Source organism: Haemorhous mexicanus, chromosome 4, assembly GCF_027477595.1.
Source record: "Haemorhous mexicanus isolate bHaeMex1 chromosome 4, bHaeMex1.pri, whole genome shotgun sequence".
NCBI classification, from domain to species: Eukaryota; Metazoa; Chordata; class Aves; order Passeriformes; family Fringillidae; genus Haemorhous; species Haemorhous mexicanus.
The window spans coordinates 32489608-32510893 of record NC_082344.1 but is presented as its reverse complement, the minus strand read 5'-3'; the positions used below and the strand labels follow the sequence as shown (position 1 = coordinate 32510893).

Genomic DNA, 21286 nt, shown 5'->3' with positions numbered 1-21286 from the left:
TGTCCAAAGCCATAACAAATGCAATCTATTCTGTATGCTTTTCTGAAAGAGCAAAGTGAAGTAGCTAAGTGTGGATAACATCCTGGAAAATTGTACTCCCTCAAACTGACCCCTATCACATCCACTTCTAGGCAGGAGTGAGAGCATGGCATTTGCACTGACCTTGTAAGGTAAGACAAACCAGTGCTGGTCACTGATGAGGAGCTTTTTGGAGTATTAGTTTTAGTATGTGTTGTTCTACTGATCCTGTTCACCACACAGATGTGGAAACCTTCATTCTGGAAGGAGGGAGGAGGAGCCACATTGGCTGTGAGTCAGAGAATTTTACTGACACTTTAAAAAAAGATAATTATTAGATTCTTCTCATCATGAGACCTGTGTCTACTGAAAGCTGTAGAATGAGCTTGTTCAAAAGGATTAAGGCAAGAAATTCTGAGATGTGATGCTGCATAGAGCTTGAAATTTTGGTCCATTCTGACCAAACATGACATGTCTCAAAAGTAGCAGACAAGGCAAAACAAATCAAATTGAGACCTTTTTTAACCCAGACAGCAATGCTTTTTCTCCATTAGCACCGAAAGCGATTTCTCTCAGAGCACAATAGTGCAAGGTGTATATATGCTGTGAGGGTCTGAATTGTGTTTGTATTGTTAAAGCAGTGCTTGTGGGATCTATTCCTGGCAGTGAAGCATTTAATATTTAATTTTTTTAGAACACTGGAACCATAAACACATTTTACAGTATTAACATAGACAGTTACGGCACATTGGCATACTTGCAGAGAACAAAAGTTGAGAAATCTGGTCAGACTGGTTTTTGAAAGGTGAAAGAGATCTCTGGTGAAATGATAAACATTAAAATACTATTAAGATAACATTAAAAGTGGTGCTTTCAGCAAGCAATCTGGTCACTAGGAAAAAAAAAAAAGAGGAAAACCACGACAGTGCAAAAAATCTGCTTCCAGGCAATGAACCTAAAAGGGTGCTTATGTCAAATCCAGTTGTGAAATTATACACAAAGGAAAGAACTAAAGTTCCCATAGGAACCCCAAGTAATCTAAAATGCTTTAACAATTCTAAATGCAGTGCCTTTATTTTTATAACAGATGGATGTTAATACTGAAGTATGCTTTCTATTAGAAACACAGTTTCAGCTCCCTGCTCTCCAGCTGATGCAGGATGGAAACAATCCATATGACTGTTAATGTCAACTTTCTTGTTTTGGCAGAAGTTTTTATTTATGATTGCATTTTTTTGCAGACATTACAGGCTTTGATGTGGAACATTTCTTTCGTGATACATATTCACTGCAAGACTATCTACATTCGAGCTGCTCAAAAGCATCCCCACCATGAAATAATTGGTGTAGCCACTTCCGTGTGCTGCTAAGATTTCTTGGGGTGCACATGTGGGATTTTTTTTGGAAAGCACTGGAGAATTAACTGCACTTGACTGCTGGCATAGCTTAGGAGTGGTGTAACTTGGGTTTTAACCTATAAATCTGATGGGGCAGGCCTAGAATTAAGGGAGTTTGGGAATGGCTCAGACTTGACAAAGAGCTCAAAGGAGCTTTTCACTTGGGAATGAATCTTTTGTGTTTGACCGGCATAAGGAGAGTGTTGAGCAAAGAAAGAGCTGTCTGCAAATAAGGCAAGTTCTGCAGGAAGAGGTGCAGGCAATGGCAATGTCAAACCACTTACAGAAATTGGAACCCAATGAAGTTGGGTTAGATTTTTGGAGCCGAGTAGTCTGAGCCAGTAGCATCCATGTATTTCATAAAGGTAAAACTTTGATGTGAGTCTGTCTCCCCGTGTGCTCAAGCTCCTCTGCCAGGGTAGCTGCTCAGAGCTGTACCCTGCATTAATACACGGCTGTGCTCCAAACTATGTGTATCCTGAGAGCAGTGAAGAGGGAGGAAAGATACATGGAGTTTGCAAGGACGTGGTGCCTAGGCAAGGGACCTTGGGTTAAGGTTTTAGGACAACATCTCAAATAAATTCATAACATAATATATAGAAATACATGTAAATTCATAATACATCATACATGTATTACAGAGTTTCTCTTCTGGATGATGAAAATGACAGACAGGCAGATATGGAGGCTGGAAAAAGGAGCTTGCCCTTGGGAAACAGAAATAGCTAAGGTAGGGTCAGGTGGCACGACTGGCCAGCCGCATCTCTGAGGTCCAGGCCAAGAAAGCTGTTACTCACAGGAACAGATCAGGGATACTTTTTAGATTCTCAGTTTCAATATCTAACAAAGTATCTTTACACTCCTTCAACATTTCCTGATGTAGTTTGCATTCTCCAGTTGTTTTTGTACCTAGGAAAAATCCCATTTGCTTTCCCCAGTTTCAGAGATGTTTCTGCTTTGCCAGGCGGGGTGGCTGGCCCTGCCTCTGCACCCACTGCCAGGCAGTGCAGCACAGCTTGCTTTGGGGCTGGCCAGATGACACAGAGAGAGGGGTTTTTGCAGCCTCCCAGTGATATCAGCCCAACAGGTACCAGCTCCTGCTGAAAATGTTGAGATTTAGAAATCAGCTTAGCCTGAGGAATTTCAGGGCCAAGGAAATTTTTGGTGAAGAGCCACATGAGTACCCAAGAGAATAAAGAACCACTAAGAAATTTGGGTTCCTCATTTAGGATTGGGATTGTCACCTAGGCAGGACTGGATGCTGTTATTGAGCTCTCCCTAGCAGCCAGTGAGTGCATGGCTGGGCTCTGCAAAAGCAACTTTTGGGGGTTTCCTCTGGTTTTGGAACAATGAAGATAGTCTATAGAGGTTTTGAGTCCAATAGTTGCATACAGCATTTTATGTTTTGAGAGCAATTTGAGTAGTTTAGTGGCCTAGACCATGCCATGGTGGAGCAGGGTGAATCACAGAATCAGTTAGGTTGGAAAAGACCTCTGGGGCCATTGAATCCAACCTCTGACCGAACACCACCATGTCAGCTAGACCATGGCAAGAAGTGCCACCAGTCTTTCCTTAAACACTTCCAGAGACGATGACTACCTCCGGGGGCAGCCCATTCCAATGTCTAACCACGTTTTCTATGACTAATATCTAACTAAACCTCCCCTGGTGCAACTTAAGGCTCTCCTCTCCTCACTAGTTGACTGGGGGAAGAGATCGACCCCCATCTGGCACAACCTCCTTTCAGTTGCTTGTAGACTGATAAGGTCACTCCGAGCCTTCTTTTCACCAGGTTAAACACCCAGTTCTCTCAGCTGCTCCTCATTAGACTTGTGCTCCAAACCCTTCGCCAGCTTCGCTGCTCTTCTCTGGACTCGCCTCGTGAAAGCGATGCCGTGGGCACCGCCTCGAAGCTGGTCAGATCAGCGTTATCATCCCTGAACGGGACAAAGGAACTCACGGCAGCGGGGCCGGGCACGGACAAACGCCGCGGCCGCCAGCTCTGTCCCTGGGCACGAACCCTCTGCTTGGGCGGGCGCCCCTTCCCCCCCGCACGCCGCCCGCCCGGTGCCCCCGCCGCTGCCGGGTGACCCCGCTGGGCCCGGCCCCTCCTGCTGGGGGCGGGCGGGGCGGTGCCGCCGCTGCGCGCTGTGTGCTGGAATGCGGGGGCGCCTCCGCCCGCCGCCGCCGCCAGCAGCGCCTCCCGCCCGCCCCGCCCCGCCCCGCAGCAGCCGCGCGGCCGGGCGGCCCCGCGCCGCCGGTGGGTGAGTGAGTGCGGCGGGGCCCGGCGGGGCCGGGGAGGGGGGGCCGGGAGCCGGGCGAGAGGCGCTGTCCAGGGCTGATCTGCGGCCGGCGGGCGGGCGGGGGCGGCCGGGCGGGCCGGCCGCGGGGCGATCAGCACCACGGCTAAGGAGCCGCGCCGGCCGCGGGGGCGCTCGCCGGGCCGCGCCGCCGCCGGAAGGCGAAGCCGTCGCCGGCCGGGCCGGGCCGGGCGCAGCCGCAGGCCCGGGGCCCAGGAGCAGGCCCGGGGCGCCGCTCGCTCCCCCTCCCGCGGACGGGCATCGGGTGGGCCCGGCCGCTGTGACCTTGCCGGTACCGAGGCGCTTCCTCCGCCCCGCGCCCCCGCACCGGCGCCGCTGCCCTGCCCTGCCCTGCCCGCCGCGGGGGGAGGAGGAAGCCGGGCGTCCCCACCGGCCGGCGGCAGCGGGCGGGCCGGGGGCGGCGCGGGGAGGGCGCTTTGTGTGGGCAGGCAGAAAATGGCCGCATGCCTGTCAGGCAGGGAGGGAGGGAAGGAGGGAGGGTGGCGGGGGCACGGCCCGGCCCTGCTCCCCCGGCGGATATGCGCCGGGCCGCGGGGAGGTCGCCGCAGGGCCGTGCCGCCCCCTTTTGTTGGCGGCCTTGGGCCCGGCGGGGCCCATGGGGCGGGCGGCGGCCGGACAGGGGCACTCGGCGGAGCCTGGCCGCGGCACTCACCGGCTGGCCCTGCATCCCCCCATCCCCCGGTGTCTGGCGTGGCGAGAGCCGCGGGGCCCGGCCCTGGGCCACTCACCTGTCCCGAGCCCCGCCTGGGCCCTGTGCCCCCGTTGTCAGCGCCTCCCACCCGTCCTCCACACGGTGGGATCCTGCACCACACGTAGGGAAGAGCCCAACCGCCCCTTGGGGCAAGGAACGAGACTCCCCAGCTCCGGGTTCTGCTTCCCGCTGCCCCAGCACCTCAGCAGAGAGCTTTAGTTTTTTCATGTTCCCTGGAGGACTGCTTCGACGGTACACAGCAGAGGAGACTTTTCCACACTCAGGTGCTTACAGGTGTTCCTTTTCTCTTTCGACAGAGTTACTGCCATGGCAACTCAAGTGCTGGGACAGTCTGGTGGGAACAGCCTCTTTCCCGGCAGTTCTAATATTGGCATGGCATTGTCCAATGACATGTATGACTTACAGGACCTTTCTAAAGCTGAGCTGGCAGCTCCTCAGCTTATTATGTTGGCAAATGTGGCCTTGACGGGAGAAGTTAGTGGCAACTGCTGTGATTACCTGGTGGGAGAAGAGAGACAAATGGCAGAACTGACAACGGTGGGGGACAGCAACTTCTCAGATAGTGATGGAGAGGGTATGGAAGATACCCAGGCTGCAGAGAGTGACCGTGAGGCACCTCAAAATGTGGAATTAAGCTCCCTTGAGGTTCCTAGTGTGGAAACTCAAGGTCCAGCTGCTTGTTCCCCTCCTAAGACTCCCAGTGTGGACAAAGATGCCTCATTGGAAGCACCGGGTACTCCAGAAAGCACGGAGGACAAGTGTAAGAGCTTGAAGAGCAAACCATTTCGTTGTAAGCCTTGCCAGTATGAGGCAGAGTCCGAAGAGGAGTTTGTGCATCATATCAGGGTTCACAGTGCTAAGAAGTTCTTTGTGGAAGAAAATGCAGAAAAGCAAGCACAGGTGAAGGAGTCTGATTCCTGCACTGCAGAAGAGGTGGATTTCTCTAAGGGGCCAATCCGTTGTGATCGCTGTGGCTATAACACTAACAGATATGATCACTATCTGGCTCACTTGAAGCACCACAACAAAGCAGGGGAAAATGAGAGAGTCTACAAGTGTACCATATGTACATACACTACTGTCAGTGAATATCACTGGAAAAAACACCTAAGAAATCATTTTCCCAGGAAAGTGTATACCTGCTCAGAGTGCTCCTATTTTTCAGACAGGAAGAACAATTATATCCAACATATTCGAACTCACACAGGTAAGTTTTTAGTCTTCTTTTGACTGAAGTGCAGTAGGACTACCTGAGAATCCATGATAAATGAAGCAAGCAGAGTCTTTTTACAAAGTTTGTTCTATCTGATAAAGCTTTGTTTTCTCTTCTCTGGTGCTACCAGGTTATACCTGAGTGGAATTTGCTTTGAGCTCCAGCCTGTAGTCCTAGAGGACTGAGGGAATGTCAGGTGCCCAAGATGAGATGAAGGGCATTCTATTTAGTAATTTTAAGCCAATTTTTTGAAGAAGACGTGGCAAAATGTACCTGTGATAATTGTCAGAGTCCACAACACCGAAACCTGATGTAGTCTAAAACCAAAACAAGCAGATTGACAAAAGGTGCCTGAATCCCATAGGCAGTTTTGAAAATGGTACCTTTAGACTGAGCTGAAACTTGACTACAATGTAATTACAGAGAAGAGCGAGCTGATATATGCATGCAGAGGAGTCCTTCAGCATCCACGAAGTCAGAATAAGAATCGAACAGTAAATTAATTCCTTTTCATGCTCAGAGGCTTCGTTTTTTCTAGGCCCTGCATCACTGCAGCAGCCAGAAGTAGACACACACTTCTGTTGCCCTATAGGAAGCCTTCTGGGGAGTCTGGCCTGATTTCCTGACTTCTTCTAACCTTGGTTTGTAATTGGAAGAGACAGTGTGAGGCCCCTTTTTACCCTGGTGTATAGCAAGTGGAATCAGAGGACTGCAGTGTTGCTGCCATCCTGTGAGCTGGGACCACAGGTGGCTTAGGAAATACCTTGCTTTTCATCAGAGAACCTCACCACCCTCGCACATGGGGAGTTCTGAGGAACCAAAACTCCTTTTGAGGAGGGGTTATCGTAGCCATCTCACCTCTCTGGGCCATGGGGTACAGTTACTTGGCCTCCTGATCCCTTTTGTGGAAGTGAGAGGGCAAATCTGAACTTCCTTGCTGCTTCTTAGAAACTTTTATTTCCACTGTGTCAGGGCTTTTCTGTTTAGAGGGCTCACTTGCTAACCATCTTCTAGTGTGCTCACCTGACTTGGTTCCCCTTTATTGTAGGCTGTGCTGGCTGAGCAAAACACTGGGGAATTTCTCCTTTAAAGTCATGTTTTGTCACAGCAGTGGCATGAATGGTTTGGAGGTTTCAGTTCAGTTGTCTGCAGCTGTCTGGAAGGGGTGGGCACTCCAGAGGCCTCGGGGATGGGCTTGAGCTTAAGTGTGCAGGAGTTTGTGTTTGTCAGCTTGCTTTAGTGTCTGCTTTGTTGGGGCTGGTAGGGTCTGCTGGGAATTTTAGTACTTTATTCTTTCCTTAAAATAGCTGTGTGCTGTTGTTCAGTGGATACCATCAATTTCAAACTCGGTCTTGTCTAAATATGTTTTTTCTAAACAAGTAACCAAAGTTTATCGTGAAAGGTATTAGGAAGATGGTGTTGTTTGTCCTCTAGCTCATTTTCTTTGTGTGTTTTGTAGGAGATAACAGGAAAGAGACCAGGTAAAAATGGCAAAATAGTAGAAAAAAACCCTAAATGAACCTTGTGGGGAGCTCGTGGCCAAATGCGAGCCAGTGTTTTGGTTCCTGGCTAGTTTACATTTGCCTCAACTTGAACTCAATCTCTGCTTGTAATTGTAGATGACATTAGGTCCCTCTTTCTGATTTCTGAAAGCGTTTGTTGAGTTTTACAGGAACTACCATGAAAGCATGTTTGCTGGGGAAGTGCTCTGTTATCACTGCATTTGACCAATTTACCGATGAACTGTATTAAACTTTAAAAAAAATCAAGTGTATCCAGAGCCCCTTTTTCTCCTTTGAAGACAGTTGTGCAGTCAGGGTTTCTGGTTCTTTTAGTTACTGTAATTAAGCTGGAAAAAGTGATTATGATTTCAGCATGTTTTAGTGTATCCTTGTAGGTGTTTCTTTGCTACTTCATAACTACATAGTTAAGTTCTTTCAGGCAGTTCTTGCTTGATTAAAAACTTCCAAATATGTTAGTAAAATGATTTAGGAATGTGCCTTGCTTCCAGTAACATTGGTTTTGTGGAGGAGAGTGTTAAAGCTAGAGTACTAGAAGAATGAATAAGCTCCTGGCAGGTATATTTTATACACTAAGCTAAAAGTCTCTGCAAATACTAATGTGTATTGCCTTAAAGAATACAAACCAAACCAGATCCCACAAAAAAATCTCCCCAAAAAAACCTTGAAAAAACACCCACAGCTATTTTATAGTCAAAAGTATTTGCAGACTGTTTACATACCAGTATTGAATTTAGTAAAAACTGGCTGAATGATACTAAAATAGCTTTGGATTGTAGTTTTCATTTAAAAATAAAAAAATATTTGTTGGGGAAAATAAATGGGTTACATCCATCCATCATTTTCTTCCTATTTTATGGGTTCAGAATATTTAAGAAGAAAGTTGGATTTGTTTGCTTTTTGTTTCTTTGGTTTCCTGATTGCTAATAGGTTAAATAATTTTGGATACATGCTTTTCTTTCTCTCCTGTTTTTTTTGTTCTTCATCAGACCTTTTTTTGTGGGGGAAAAAGAGGGGAACTTGTGGGGGAGGCATCTCTTTGCAGTTAATTTGATTCTGTTGTGTTAGAGCCATACAATTTTCTGAAGCACTGACTGTATAGAGTGGAGTTTCCCAGAAAAAATGTGCTGCTGCTGCTGCTGGAGAAAGCCAGTCTCAGTTTTCTACCTGTATCCTGGGACTAGTTGGTTCAGCTCACTAAAATGTGGCCAGGAGCAGGGAAGGGGGCTGCATGCTAGTACTTTGCATGACTGGGAAAAATACCAGTCCTTGGCATGTTTGGGGACCACAGGAAGACAGGCAGAGTTATCTGCCTGCCTGTTGTTGCTTTCATTCATGTTGCAAAGCAGGTGTCCCAGAACCTGCCCTGTGCTGAATTTACCGTGCAGATTGTGACAGTGCTTGTGGGACAGGCTGCTGACAAATGTTGGGGACCTTGGGCAGAGGGGTGTTTGGAGGACCCTACAGATGGTCATAGGCTTGTCACCTGGGAAAGCTACATCTGGAGGGGCCTATCTGCTGCCCAGGAGTGGCTGGCTGGAGGTGTTCAGGACAATCTGTTCCTCTCTTGCTTGGGCAGAAAGGACTCTTTGTGTCAGGGACAGATCTACCTGGGTTCGTTTGTGCTCATTAGACCTTTTATACCAAGTTTTGACTTGATTTACCTGCTGATTCTGGAGCTGTACTGTGAGCAAGACAGTGCAGCATTGTTCTCTTTCTTTTTTCTTTATTTTGCTTGTTAGAAGAAATTTCTAGAAAACTTTATTGAAAATAATCTGGAGGGCTGTATAACTAAGACATCTGCTTCAGTCAGTCGCAATGTTCTGTGTCTAGTTTTGGACTGGTTTTGGTTTGGTTTGTGGTTGTTTTTTTTTAGTTTTTTTAATTTAAATTTTGGTTGTGAGAGGGGATCTTTCTTGCTTTCCACTCTGAAGTTTGATAGAAGCAGATTTGTTTCAAGCAGATGAGACTTCCAATGACATAAAAAAGGCTTTATCAAGAGGTTGTTGAGGAATACCTTTGGTGCAGGTAGCTCAGTGTGCAAGCTGCAGTTCGAGATCAGGTTTTGCTCAGGGTGAGGGCACAGAGAGTCCATGGGTTGCCAACCCTGTACTGGTGGTGCCAGCCAGATGGATGGACACTGAGAGACATAGCAGGAGCCATGAACTGCCAACCTTTTGGACAACAAAGTAGATGAAGACTGTAGTGGCCAGCAAGGTAGATGGACATGGAGAGGCTCAGCAGCAGGAGCAGAAGACTGGGGAGGAAGAGTGAGATTTGTGTGCAGGTAGATTGTGAGGGTATAAAAGTGCAGGGGTTCCACTCTTGGGTCCTTTTTGGAGGGAACAGCTGCAGGTGTTTCTGTGTTACTGTGCTGTGAGTAAGTGGCTTTATGGAATGGGAAATCTGAGACTGCTGTGGGAAACCTGGGGTCAAACTGGTAAGGAAACCTGGTCTGACCGTGTGTGAGTGGGGTGTGCAGGGAGTCATGGGGGCACCTGTTGGGTCACTGGAGCCACTCATCATGAAAGGGCTTCGGTCCCAGCAGTCTGGCCTTGGGAGTGTGACTCTTGAGAGTCTCCTGCATGGTCAGACTGGGAACTTTCCTTAACAAGATGGTCTTAAACTTGCATGCCGATGTCAGTGTGCCTGTTCATTTGCATAGAGTTAAGTGCCTGCTTGAGCTTTGGCTAGATTGGGGCTTATTCTGTAAGTGTCTTCTGGAGAGGTTTTTTTAATGGCTTGTTTGCATATAATGAAACAGCTTGTAAAATTACAATACAAATCCTTTGGGGAATAGTGTTTGACAGAACAGCCTGTACAATGCATTTAATTTTCAAGTGGCAATAACACATTTTAAATTAGTTGTGGTCATTATACTTAAATCTAGTATGTTTTGTGGCTGTGCCCTATGTAAAAAAGGCCACGGAAGAAAGCTTATTTCACATTCCTAATGTTGTAGGTAACTTTACAGATATGAAATTTCAGGTAATGGGAAGAAGATATGACTGAATATTCCAGGACCTTTGGCCACATATTTTTTAATTGTAAGGAGTCATTTAAAACCAAAACCATTTCTTTGTACCAAAAGGACTACCCCTCCCTTGAACATGACTTAATCTTATTGTGTGTATTGCGCCAATCTCCTACCTTGTTTTAATTGGAAAGGGAGGGGAGTTGTGGTTGTTAGGGTGAATTTACCTTTAAACTGCTGATCTAATCAAGAACGATAGTCTAAATGTTTGATGGAAGGAAGAAATGTGGAATTAATCTGCATTACAAAGGCCGCTTCTACTGCTGTTTTGGCACAGGCCAGCAGTGGAGCCTCACATCACACACTGGCAGATGCAGATCTTTGCTGCTGCAGATAGTGCTGTGCCTCTGAAAGTGAACACATGCCCTGTGTGCAGGGCTTTTGTGGATGTCCAGGTCTCTCTGATTTGGAGAGCACCTTGGTTGTATATCTCATATGTAGCAAATTTATCAAAATGCTGTAGTGTAATTCTGGCTATGATTTGAATAAATACTAGGACTGAGTAACTTCTTTTTCCCTTTTCAGCTTCACTCCTCTCTTCTCTTGTGGATGTCCACCCAAGACTAAAAAGTGTTTGTAGGGAAGACAGTGTGCTAGCAGTTTGGGGCAGACACCCTGGTGCTTATCCGGACCTGCCTAACATGTTAATTATAAAACTGTCTGCCTTTGTTTGCAGCTTGTCTTCACTTGAAAAAAGATTTTCAAGTATCATTGTACTGATACAATTTTTAGCTACAATTGCAAGCTGACTGTCCTCAGTGGAGATATAATTTATGACCGTTTAGTTTCCATTAGTTCTCCAGAACCAGTAACTCTTCAGGCAGGGGGTTTTGAGACTTTTGAAACAAATGTTTATGCAACACTTAAGCTTTTGCTAGCAGCATAATTTCACTGATCAGGGCATCATGCTTTTCCATGCTGCAAACTATTTTCACTCTGCCAGTAAAACTTTGGAAGCAAAGACCTGCTCTGTCTGCACTTGTGTTCTGGTAAATGCAAGTCCATGTGGAATGGATGGTCGTATCCCATCTTAATCCAAATTAAATATGGAGGTTTCAGGTAAGGTGTTAAGCAAAGCAAGAACATACCTTGTTTCTTACAGGATCTTTTGTGCATCTTCTGAGTGTTGGGAGAAGATGCTGTAGGGAAGTCAGGTCTCGTGGCTTAAGGCTTCCTTAAGTTGTCTGTCCTCATAATCTTTCGGCTGAGGTTACAGTTGACCCCAGGGGGGACATTAGGATGTGCCTCTGTCTTATCCTGCCCTTTTACTACCCTCATTCATAAGCCATGACATATTGCAGTAGTCAGAGTCGGGCATTTACTTCTCACTGTCCCTTTGCTGAGAGATAACGTGCCCTCAAATACAGTGTGAGAATCTGTGACAGCCTCCCCTGTGTGGCTTGGTGACCAAGGTTGGGAACCTGCTGTGTTTCAGTAACTGCTTTGCTGTTTGTTTTGCAGGGGAGCGACCCTATCAATGTGCGATGTGTCCTTACTCCAGCTCTCAGAAGACCCATTTAACCAGGCACATGCGCACCCACTCAGGTTGGTACGGAGTGGCAGCAGTGTGGCTGAGGAAAGGGGGTGGCTCACAGTATCACAGCATGGCTGCAGTCAGAGGGGACATCTGCAGCTCATCTGGGCCAGACCCTGCCTCCAGAAGGGCCACCTAAAGCAGTCTGCCCAGTTCTGTGTGAGATGCCATCTTAGCCAGTAAGGCCTGAGCTTTAGCTCCTTTTTTAATGGAAAAGGTTGTCTTGCTAAGTGTCATGAATAAAACTGAAAATGGGAATATATCTTTTTACTTTTCAAGGTCTATTCTGATATTCATATGGCTGCTCTAATAGTCCTAGGAATCTAGTAATAAATACAATATTGTGCTGATATAGGAACAAATTCTTGTACACTGTCTGCTGTCATAGCTGATTTCAAATCAGTGAAGCTGGGAATATTTTGAGTAACTGAGAATCTCCTCTGTGATGCCTAGGATTGCATCTCATCCAGGGGTTCTGAGGGAATCCTTAGCCTTTTTTTAGTATGACACAGTGATGTAAATTAGTGTCTGCTTATGGCAAGGAGACGCAGGAGAAAAAAGCAAACTCAGAGGATGTTCACAAGTGACTCAGTCTTGTGGCACTAAAAGCCAAAGTAGCAACTTTCACTTGCCTTTATTTCCCATTACTGGTCGTGAGCTGTGGTGTTGCAAACATTTGCTCTCATGCTCCTGCAAATCTCTTTTGAATGAATTAACAGCAGTTTTGGGAGTTGTAACACCATAGACACAAGCATAGTCATCCTTTATGACTCTCATAAGGGAGTTCAGATAGACCTGAGCCTGTGCTTTTGAATTGTTTTGGTAAAATCTGAATTGACCAGCCCTAGGTGAATTCCTAATGCTGGCAAACAGGAGTTGAAGTCTCCTGAACAGTAATTGTCTCCATTTCGATTGATGAGGTTTTTAATTGAAACCAGGAGACAGGCAATTTTAACTTTAGTAGAGAGGGGCTTGGGCCCATTAAAAATAGCCAGCTTTAAGATGACATGTCAGTATTTTGGTGTGAGAATTTTGTGAATGTAGTATTCTGCTTTCAGAAACAAAAATAATATTTGTCTGAGGCTCTGGTTTGCAAATGAACCACCAAATTTGCAAATGGTTTGGAAACCATTTCATGAACATATTGCTATGCCCTTGTTCTGTGCAAGGACGTCTCAACTCCAGAGGAGGTAAGGAGTGGGATCTGCCTGTGGCCCCTGCCTCAAAAGTCTCTGAAGGAAGGCATGACTTTTGCTATCAGGGGTCTTCTCTTAATAGCTCTCCTAAATTCTATTGTATGTTTTGTTGCATTGCCCAGGTAGCTGCACCTTTTCTATGGCGATTTCTGGACTCCTGCAGTTGGCTGTTTAAGGCCCATGGGTGCTGTAGCTTTCTTCCCATGTCAGACAGACAATGGCAGTGGTTTAGAGCCTAATGCACAGCTGTTTTTAGCCATCTTGGTACATACCCTTTTCACTTGCACAATAAAACCCAGGATTTAGTAGAGGCCATGGACACAAGCTCTTCACATGCTGTCTTTGAGTTACCCAGTTGCAGCTGCCTCTGAGCACTCATGCACTTAGAACAGCTTGTTCATATGTATGTAAGAGAGGCTGTTCTTGTCCTCCCACAGTGCAGCACAGAACTATTCTTTGAAGTGTAGATGGTAAAGATGATGATCCTTCCTGTATAATTGGAGGAAGGATGAGCAATAAACACATCAAGCTTAAACTTGTAGAAAATGTCACCAGGAAGTGGAAGGAAAAAAGAAGGAAGTAAAGTGGAGAGGGAGGGAATCGAAGTAGCTCTTCTTTAAATAATAAATAGATGCTGCAGACAGACATGGGATGATCTGGACTCATACAACAATTGTTCCCCTGCTTCCTGCCAGGGAGGCAGCACAGCCTTTTCCAGAGTTTGTGAGAGTGCTGCAGATCTTGTGGTTAACACACAAACAGGCACCACATCTTCAGTGCAGGCTGGCTGGTGTCCTGAGTCATGCCACAGAGCATGCTTGAGTATGGGCAGTGGCTTGTAGGGGTGGGAGAAGCACTATTCTATCATGAGCACAAGGGACTGGAGAGGATTTTCAACATACTGAAGAAGTAGCATGCATTGGTTCTCCAGATGAGTTTTGAGATGCTGGTTCAGAGCTCAGGAGCATCCCAAATTCCTCAGCTAAATTTGCACGTATACAGAGATGCTCCCAAAGTATTTCTGGACTTGAGTTGTTGCACTAGAAGCGTTCTTCCTATTTGCTTTGATGTGTAAGGGGAAAGCTACTTCTGCTGCAGTGGCATGCACTAAGCAGAACATTTCAGGAACACTTCTATAGGAGTCATTACACTAATATGAATGCCGATTTTAATAGTAACATGATGGCTGTGGACTGCATTTGGTTGCCTTGCCAAGAGTAGCCTGCAGCCAGAGCACTATGTGTTTGAGGCACCGAAACAGTGAACAGAATTTTTTCAGAGGTAAAGATCATTTGGGCACCCCTTTCATGTTCTTAGGTTTTGCTAGCTTCTTTTCCCTCATTTCCTTTTCAATGCAAACATGAAGTATGCTAAATCTGTATAAAGTTGGACTTTTTTGATACGTTTGTGTGAAACTGCTATTCATCAAATGTTACATTTCCATTTTTCTACAATGCATTCAATGGACCAGTTGGGTATGGATTCCATTTGCTAATATTACTGTAGAGAGATCTCTGCCGGTATGTATGCCTAGCCAGAACCTTTGACGTTGTTACTGCTTGTTTGGTTTTGGATCCCCTTCCTCCCAGCCCTCACTCCTTCTCTCTTTTTTTTTTTTTTTGTATTTTGTTCTTAGTGTCTTGTGAATGTGTTTGTGACTTGTGGATTTCTTATGTTGACTTTGCTTAATTTTAAAGGCGCATGGATTTTTTTTTTTTTTATCCTTTTCAAGTTTCATATTTCTGTATCTGTATTAGTGGGAAGTAAGTACCCCACAAGCACTGTGCTTAATAATCACCATCATTCCCTTCCGTCCTTCCTCCCTTAGGTGAGAAGCCATTCAAATGTGACCAGTGCAGCTACGTGGCCTCAAACCAGCACGAAGTGACTCGTCACGCGAGGCAAGTGCACAACGGGCCAAAGCCTCTGATCTGCCCGCACTGTAACTACAAAACCGCTGACCGCAGCAACTTCAAAAAGCACGTCGAGCTCCACATCAACCCGCGCCAGTTCCTCTGCCCTGTCTGTGACTATGCAGCGTCTAAAAAATGTAACCTGCAGTATCACATCAAGTCCAGGCATCCCGATTGTTCTGACATCACCATGGATGTCTCGAAGGTGAAGCTACGGACTAAAAAGAGCGAAGCTGACTTTTCTGAGAGTGGTAATGACAAAGCGGAGAAGGAACCAACAAAAGGGGATTCAGCTGCAAAGAAAACTGAGAAAATTGTGAAGGTGGAGAAAAAGGATAATTCGGCAAAGGAAAAGAAGTCAGCGAGCAATGTTTCTGCAGGCCAGGTGACAACCAGAAGTCGGAAATCGGCTTCAGAAAACAAGGAGGTGGATATTAAAACTGAGAAAAGTACTGAGAAAGCATGTAAAACAAAGAAGGTCAAAAGAAAGGCAGAGACTGAGGCAACTTCCTCAAAACAAGAGCCTGCAAATGATACCTCAGTAGTAACAAAAAAGAAAAAGAAAGTGGAAGCTAAACCCAGAGACTGCCAGGAAGCTCAAAAAAGTGATGTTGCACCAGAGGAAGAGGCTAAAAAGCAAAATTCTTGCCTCAAGAAAAACAGAAAAAAGAAAGCTCTGAAAATTAAGCACAGTAAAAAAAGCAGTAAACCTGATCAGGCGAAGATTGAGGAAGAGGAGATGCCAGATGAGTATCCTGTCACAGAAGAAGATGGAGGTGTGAAGCTGGACACCGAGGGCAGTGACCAGAAGGAGCAGGATCCCACTGACACAGTGGCATTAAACAATAATGGTGGTCATGCTCTCAGCGGGGAGAGCACTGATCCCAAAGGAAACTGCATCCAAGGTCAGGATGCAAACACAGGAGCTGAGGTCGAGGACCAAGAAATGCCTGTGGCAGTAGGAGAGAGTGAAGACACTGGTGGTGCAAAAGAGGAGGAGAGACAGGCGGACAAAGGGGAAGACACTTGCTCTGAGGAATCTTCCCACGCAGCGTCTTCTGAAAAAAGTGTGGATGTACTCATGGATGTGGTACCAGATCTGGCACCTGAGAAGGAGCCAGAGGAAACTGTGGCAGAAACTGAGACTAGCTCCAGCCTGATGGACCTGACCAAGACATGCCTGCCAGCGACAGAGCCAACAGGAGATGCTGTGCCAGCACCTGTGCCCGCAGAAGGGTGTACACAAAGCCCTAAAGTGGCTCTGTCCTTATCCCGGGATAACACAGCCGTGAATGAATCTCAGGAAATGGATGAGGATGAGGGCATCCACAGCCACGAAGGCAGTGACATCAGTGACAACATATCAGAAGGAAGCGATGACTCGGGGCTAAATGGTGCTCGCTCTGTACAAGAGGAAACAAGTCCAAAGATGTCACAAGGAGCTCCGGACCCCGTGGTGGCCAGGCAGAACTATGTGTGCATTTTTTGTGACCGCTCATTTAAAAAGGAAGGTGAATACAGCAAGCACCTAAACAGGCACTTAGTTAATGTGTATTATCTTGAGAAGGCCGCAAAAGGGCAGGAGTAGAAATAGCTGTGGTTTGGGAAATCTTCTTTTGTAAGATCTTACACAGCTTATGTAAAAATACTGTAGTTTTTTTTTTAAGCACGGTTTGCTTTAGTGTCTGCATTGGTTTCTTTTTTTGGTTTAGTTTTTTTTTAAGTTGAAAATAATTTTGACAACTTTATGTGTCATGGTGAACTCCTTAACTATTGTATCTCTTAATTAGAGAAAGCAGGTAGGGTGTATGAGGTTGTGTCCTGTAAAGTCACTGTAAGCTTCTAGTCTATTAGCTTATGCAGCTCTTTTATAAACTGAGTTTTAGGAACAAGACTGGAGCTAACAATATACAAGTTGGATGTTTATAGAGCCACTGGCATAAGTTGCTTTTTGTTCTAGCAGCCAACTCTCTTTCTCTCCCTTTTTCCCTTTCCCTTTTTTAATCTTAGTTCTTTTCAATGCATCTTGATGTTCAAAGTGTTAAACTACTTGGTGGTTTTTCTACCAGGAAGATAGCTTCTATTACGTAAAGAGCACTTTGTAAAAGAAATCAAAGTTGGCTAGTGATGAACATAACTGTTTAAGCTAATTGCAATTATGAACATACATTTCAGGTCCCCGAAGCGTGAATGATGAGCCAAAATTTGAGAGCAGTCCTTCCAACTTTTGATTGGAGAACCTCTGTCTTGATTAATATCTAAATCACTGATCTGTAATTGGCTTTGTTGTGGGGGAGCAAGTTTGTTATTTTTAATTCCTGCTTTTTGTTTTTTGATTGTGCTTTAAGGGCTTAAAATGTTGCACTTGTTTTTGATTTTTACCTATGCAGTTTAATCTTCTAGGAATAGTGCTTGTGCAGTATATGTACACTTTATATATGCATGTTTGGTTTTGTATGTGTAAGTTTTTTTATTTGGAAATGTTCAGACTTGTTGCTTATCGTGGAACAGTTTTCTGTGGCAGTTTTCTGTGACGCTCCTTACTGCAGATTTTTCTTGTTTTCCTGGGGTGTGATTAACTGTGCATGAAGTTGCTGAAATTATGAACTGCTTGACTATGTATTTTTGACTGTGTTTAGAATTGTAGAGTCCTTGAGCAAAATGATACCAATGCAGTTCCAAAACACTTTTACAGGATTTATTCTGTCATGGAAGTGCCACTTCTGATACTTTGAATACACATGCAGAGCAATAAATTCTGATTTATAATTTGGGATCACCAGACAGGAAAATAATCTCTCTCAGTGGAAACAGTCTGCGGATTCTGCAAGTCTGGAATTTTTTTTTCCCCTTCCATTTTCATTTTTGTGGTGGACAGCAGTCAAATTTCATGAGCTTTAAAAAAATAAAATAGTATCAGTGATATTATATAACATCTCATACACAAAAAACCCCAGCAAACAAATAAAGATGAATCAGCTGGTAAGCAACAAACCTTGCATTTAAAATCTGTAGGAATTTCTGCTCTATATTAATTCAAGTTGCATTTAATAAAACCATCCTGCTTCCATGCAGAGAGAAACATGCAAGTTATCAGGTTGTCATCTCAGGTCTACATGTCATATGAGGAGTTTTTAATTTTAACCAGATTTAATTTCCAGCACGCACAAATGCAAGAGAGATTGCATACCTGTCTGCTTGTAGCCAACCAGCGGCAAAATGTAAACAAAATCCAAACCAGCAGGGAAGAAGCAAAACCCTCCAGGTCCCATCTGTGCACTCTTCTGACTGTCATTAGCTGCCTTTCCAGTGGGAGCAGTTGGGGACAGCTCCAAAGAAGCAAATTTGGAGGCAGGTGTTACTTGGGGAGTGGAGTTGAAGAGCTCAGACAGTACTTGTCAGAGCCCTTTATTGCAAGTAACTCTCTCTGTGTAAGCTCTGGAATAAACCCCTTTCTTCACTGTCTTGTCCCCACAGCATCTTCTCCTCTAAACAAACCCACTGCTGTGAATGAATTGAGAGCAACAATGCTACATTGCTTCTGCTTTTGGGAGAGATTGGTAATAGGAGGCCAAAGATTTGAGAGGGAAGGCATCCCTCATGGCATAAATAAGTTGTATAATGTATAGTGAGTTTCTGTTTGCATAGATAGTGTTCAATCCTTACCTTGGCTGTGACAATCATTGTCAACTCAAGATCAAGTTGCAACTATATTTATGCTAAACATTAAGAAAACAAACCTAGTTGAATTGTTTTCCTAAACTACCAGTTGTAATAGTTTTAGATGTATTTTTTTTCTTCGTAATAGTATTTCTTTATATATAAATGTTGCCACCATTTGTGAGTGATATAAGCAGATGCTGGGAATTCCAGTGCTGTTTAGAGGTTTAAAGCTCCCTTCCTATCCTTGCGAAGAGCCTTTGCCATTTTGTGAGAGACTTCAAGGACTTTAGCTGTGTTCAAGTAAACTCATGGACTGGCCTGATAATTTTTTCCTGTTATTTTTTTAATGAAAACGATGCTGTTGACTGACTTTAAAGTTCTCTCTGTGAAACAAAAGCAAAGGTCGTTCTCTGAAATACTGTGCTGCACATTTCTGTGAAGTGGTCAAGGTTTCAATGCTTGATCTGACAAGAACTCTTCAAAGACAACAATTGGCTCCTCTTTGGCGGAGTTTCCTACTACAAGACGAGAAACTGAAAATAAATTATTAACATATTAAGAAGAAGAAAAGTTGATTTGTTCTATTTGAGACCTATCAACAACATCCTGAACTAGCTAATCTTGGTGCAGAACTGTGTTGGAATTCTCTGCAAGGTTCGGAATTGTGTTACAGTAAAAAGGCAAGGATGTAATGCATTATGTTTATCTCAAATGTTAGGCACTGCTAATATGAGTATTTGAGGGGGAGTGTGGGTCACGTAGCCCACCATATATGGTGGTCTTACATTGCTGTGTCTCCCTTTAAACAATGCTTTTTTTTTTTTTTTTGGTCTTTTTCAATATTGTTAAATTATTTTGTGTTGGTTTTGCCAATGCTAGCATGTATGTGTTTTTTGGCAATAATACCTGTATTTGTGTTCAACCTCCAATACGTGGTTGGAAGGATTAGCATGCTGATATACCCCTACACTGCCAGCCCTTGTTTGAGTCATGTGTTTTGGGCTTTTTCTGTATGAATCTGTACACTCAAACTAACTGCCCTGGAAAATGATCAAGAAATGGCTAGCTAGGCACCTAAAATCCATGGTTTGCAATTGTTGTTTCTGGGTTTTGATGATCTAGGCTGGAACTTCAGTCATTTAAAGAAGAATGTTTAACAGCTGACAGGCCAGTTAAGATACAGTAAAGTCATTGATTTCAACTGATTTAATGTAGCTGAAAGGTATTAAATCAAATTCAAGAGTTTTCTTGAATGTCAGTTGTGTAGATATGTGGCGTGGATATGATATTAACAGAATCCAAATAGCTAAAGAAATTTTTTATGTGTACATATATTTTTTCCCCCTCTAAAATTACACTAGCTAACAAACTTTTGTAAGCTGGCATGGAAACATGTTTATGATGTTTAGTTGCACCATGTTTGATGCTTTTACAGTGCAATACTTGTATTCTCTGAATTAAACCAAAGGTAATTTTTTTTCATGCTCTCTACTGTAGTGCATGACAGTCTTTTCTGCGTTTGTAATAGATGTAAAACGAGCCAGATCATACTTCCTGTTTTTACCTAAATCATGTATAAGAAGTCTTTTGTTCAAAATGTAGTATAAAGTTAAACTAAATTGCATTATATTAACCTTTACAAGTGTATTTTCCTAAGCATAGTTATGATTAAATAAACTTTATTAAGGAACTTTCAGCTTCTATCTTCCACTTATTAATGGCTGTGTAAGCCATTTTGAATTAGATGCAGGAGCAGTGCCAGTGTCATCGACAGAGCTCCTGAAGACCTCAAGCCAGGCAGGTGAGCCTTGGGGAGTCAGTACAGAGATTCCAGATTTGACTGCAGACAGGGACAGTGGCTCCAAAAATATGTTCTCTTTCCTTTTCAGCACATTGTTTTCATTTCTCTGCCCACTTTAGTAAGGAGAGGACACAGGGTGGGGGCTGCACACAAATGGACAAGGTTCAAATGCAATGCTGAATCTGTGTGATTTGGAAGGATGGGCCCAATGGGCATGAAGGGCAATATTCTCTGCCACCAGAGAAAAAGTGCAGCTTGATGGAAGCCATGGAATTTAAATTTGAGTTTCAGAGATAATGCAGGTGACAGTGGAAGTGAGGGTTTGTGAGCTGTGTGATTGTTACTCACGCAGCAAAGAGCAGGGTGCAGTGCTGCCACAGGACATAGCCTTGGGGGCTGCAGTGTGGCACAGCTGGCAGTGCCCACACAAGGGGCAGGCTTGGCTTGCTCCTCCTGTAGGCTGCATGTGAGCAGTTTATGGTATGGACAGGGAATGGGAGTGGGGCCTGAGCCTGCCCACAGACTGCAAGGGAGATGTAAGAGTGTGGCACAGAGATGGCAGGGGCTGGGTACCTGAGTGCCTCTTTGCCTGTGCTGAGTTAATGATTTCAAACTGGATCAATAGAGGAGGCCCTGCCCTTTGTACCACCAGCTAGTGCTGCCCCCCACCCTCAGGAAGGTGTTCCTGGGACAAGCTGGCTTATCTAGAGAACCCAGGTGGGTTGGCAACCTGAGAAATCATTTTCCCTTAAAGCTGCAGTCAGATTATCCTTATCTTTGACTAGTTCCTTGCACCCTGGCAGAAAACCTGCTATTTTTTTCCCCAGTAGAAAACCAGGATAAAACCCACTAGGCTGAAAACATGCTAAGAACCTGCTTTGTGCCAAGTTGTGTTTTAACAGAACCAGGTAGCCAAGCACAAGTGCATGGCTCTGCAGTACCTTGCAGGCCAGCAGGAGATCCG

At 44.8% G+C, this 21286-nt stretch overlaps 1 protein-coding gene across 2 annotated transcripts; it reads left to right on the top strand.

The window, feature by feature from the left end:
- The first annotated feature begins 3629 nt into the window (after nucleotides 1-3629).
- REST (RE1 silencing transcription factor) lies at nucleotides 3630-20211 on the top strand. Of its 2 annotated transcripts, none has more exons than XM_059844336.1 (4): nucleotides 3630-3679; nucleotides 4745-5655; nucleotides 11677-11760; nucleotides 14774-20211. In XM_059844336.1, the coding sequence occupies exons 2-4, from the start codon at nucleotides 4755-4757 to the stop codon at nucleotides 16444-16446; spliced, it is 2658 nt and encodes an 885-aa protein (XP_059700319.1). In that variant the 5' UTR covers nucleotides 3630-3679; nucleotides 4745-4754; the 3' UTR covers nucleotides 16447-20211. The 2 variants fall into 2 exon arrangements, with proteins under 2 accessions (XP_059700319.1, XP_059700321.1); XM_059844338.1 differs by having other exon boundaries at nucleotides 3651-3675.
- The last annotated feature ends 1075 nt before the right edge of the window (nucleotides 20212-21286 follow it).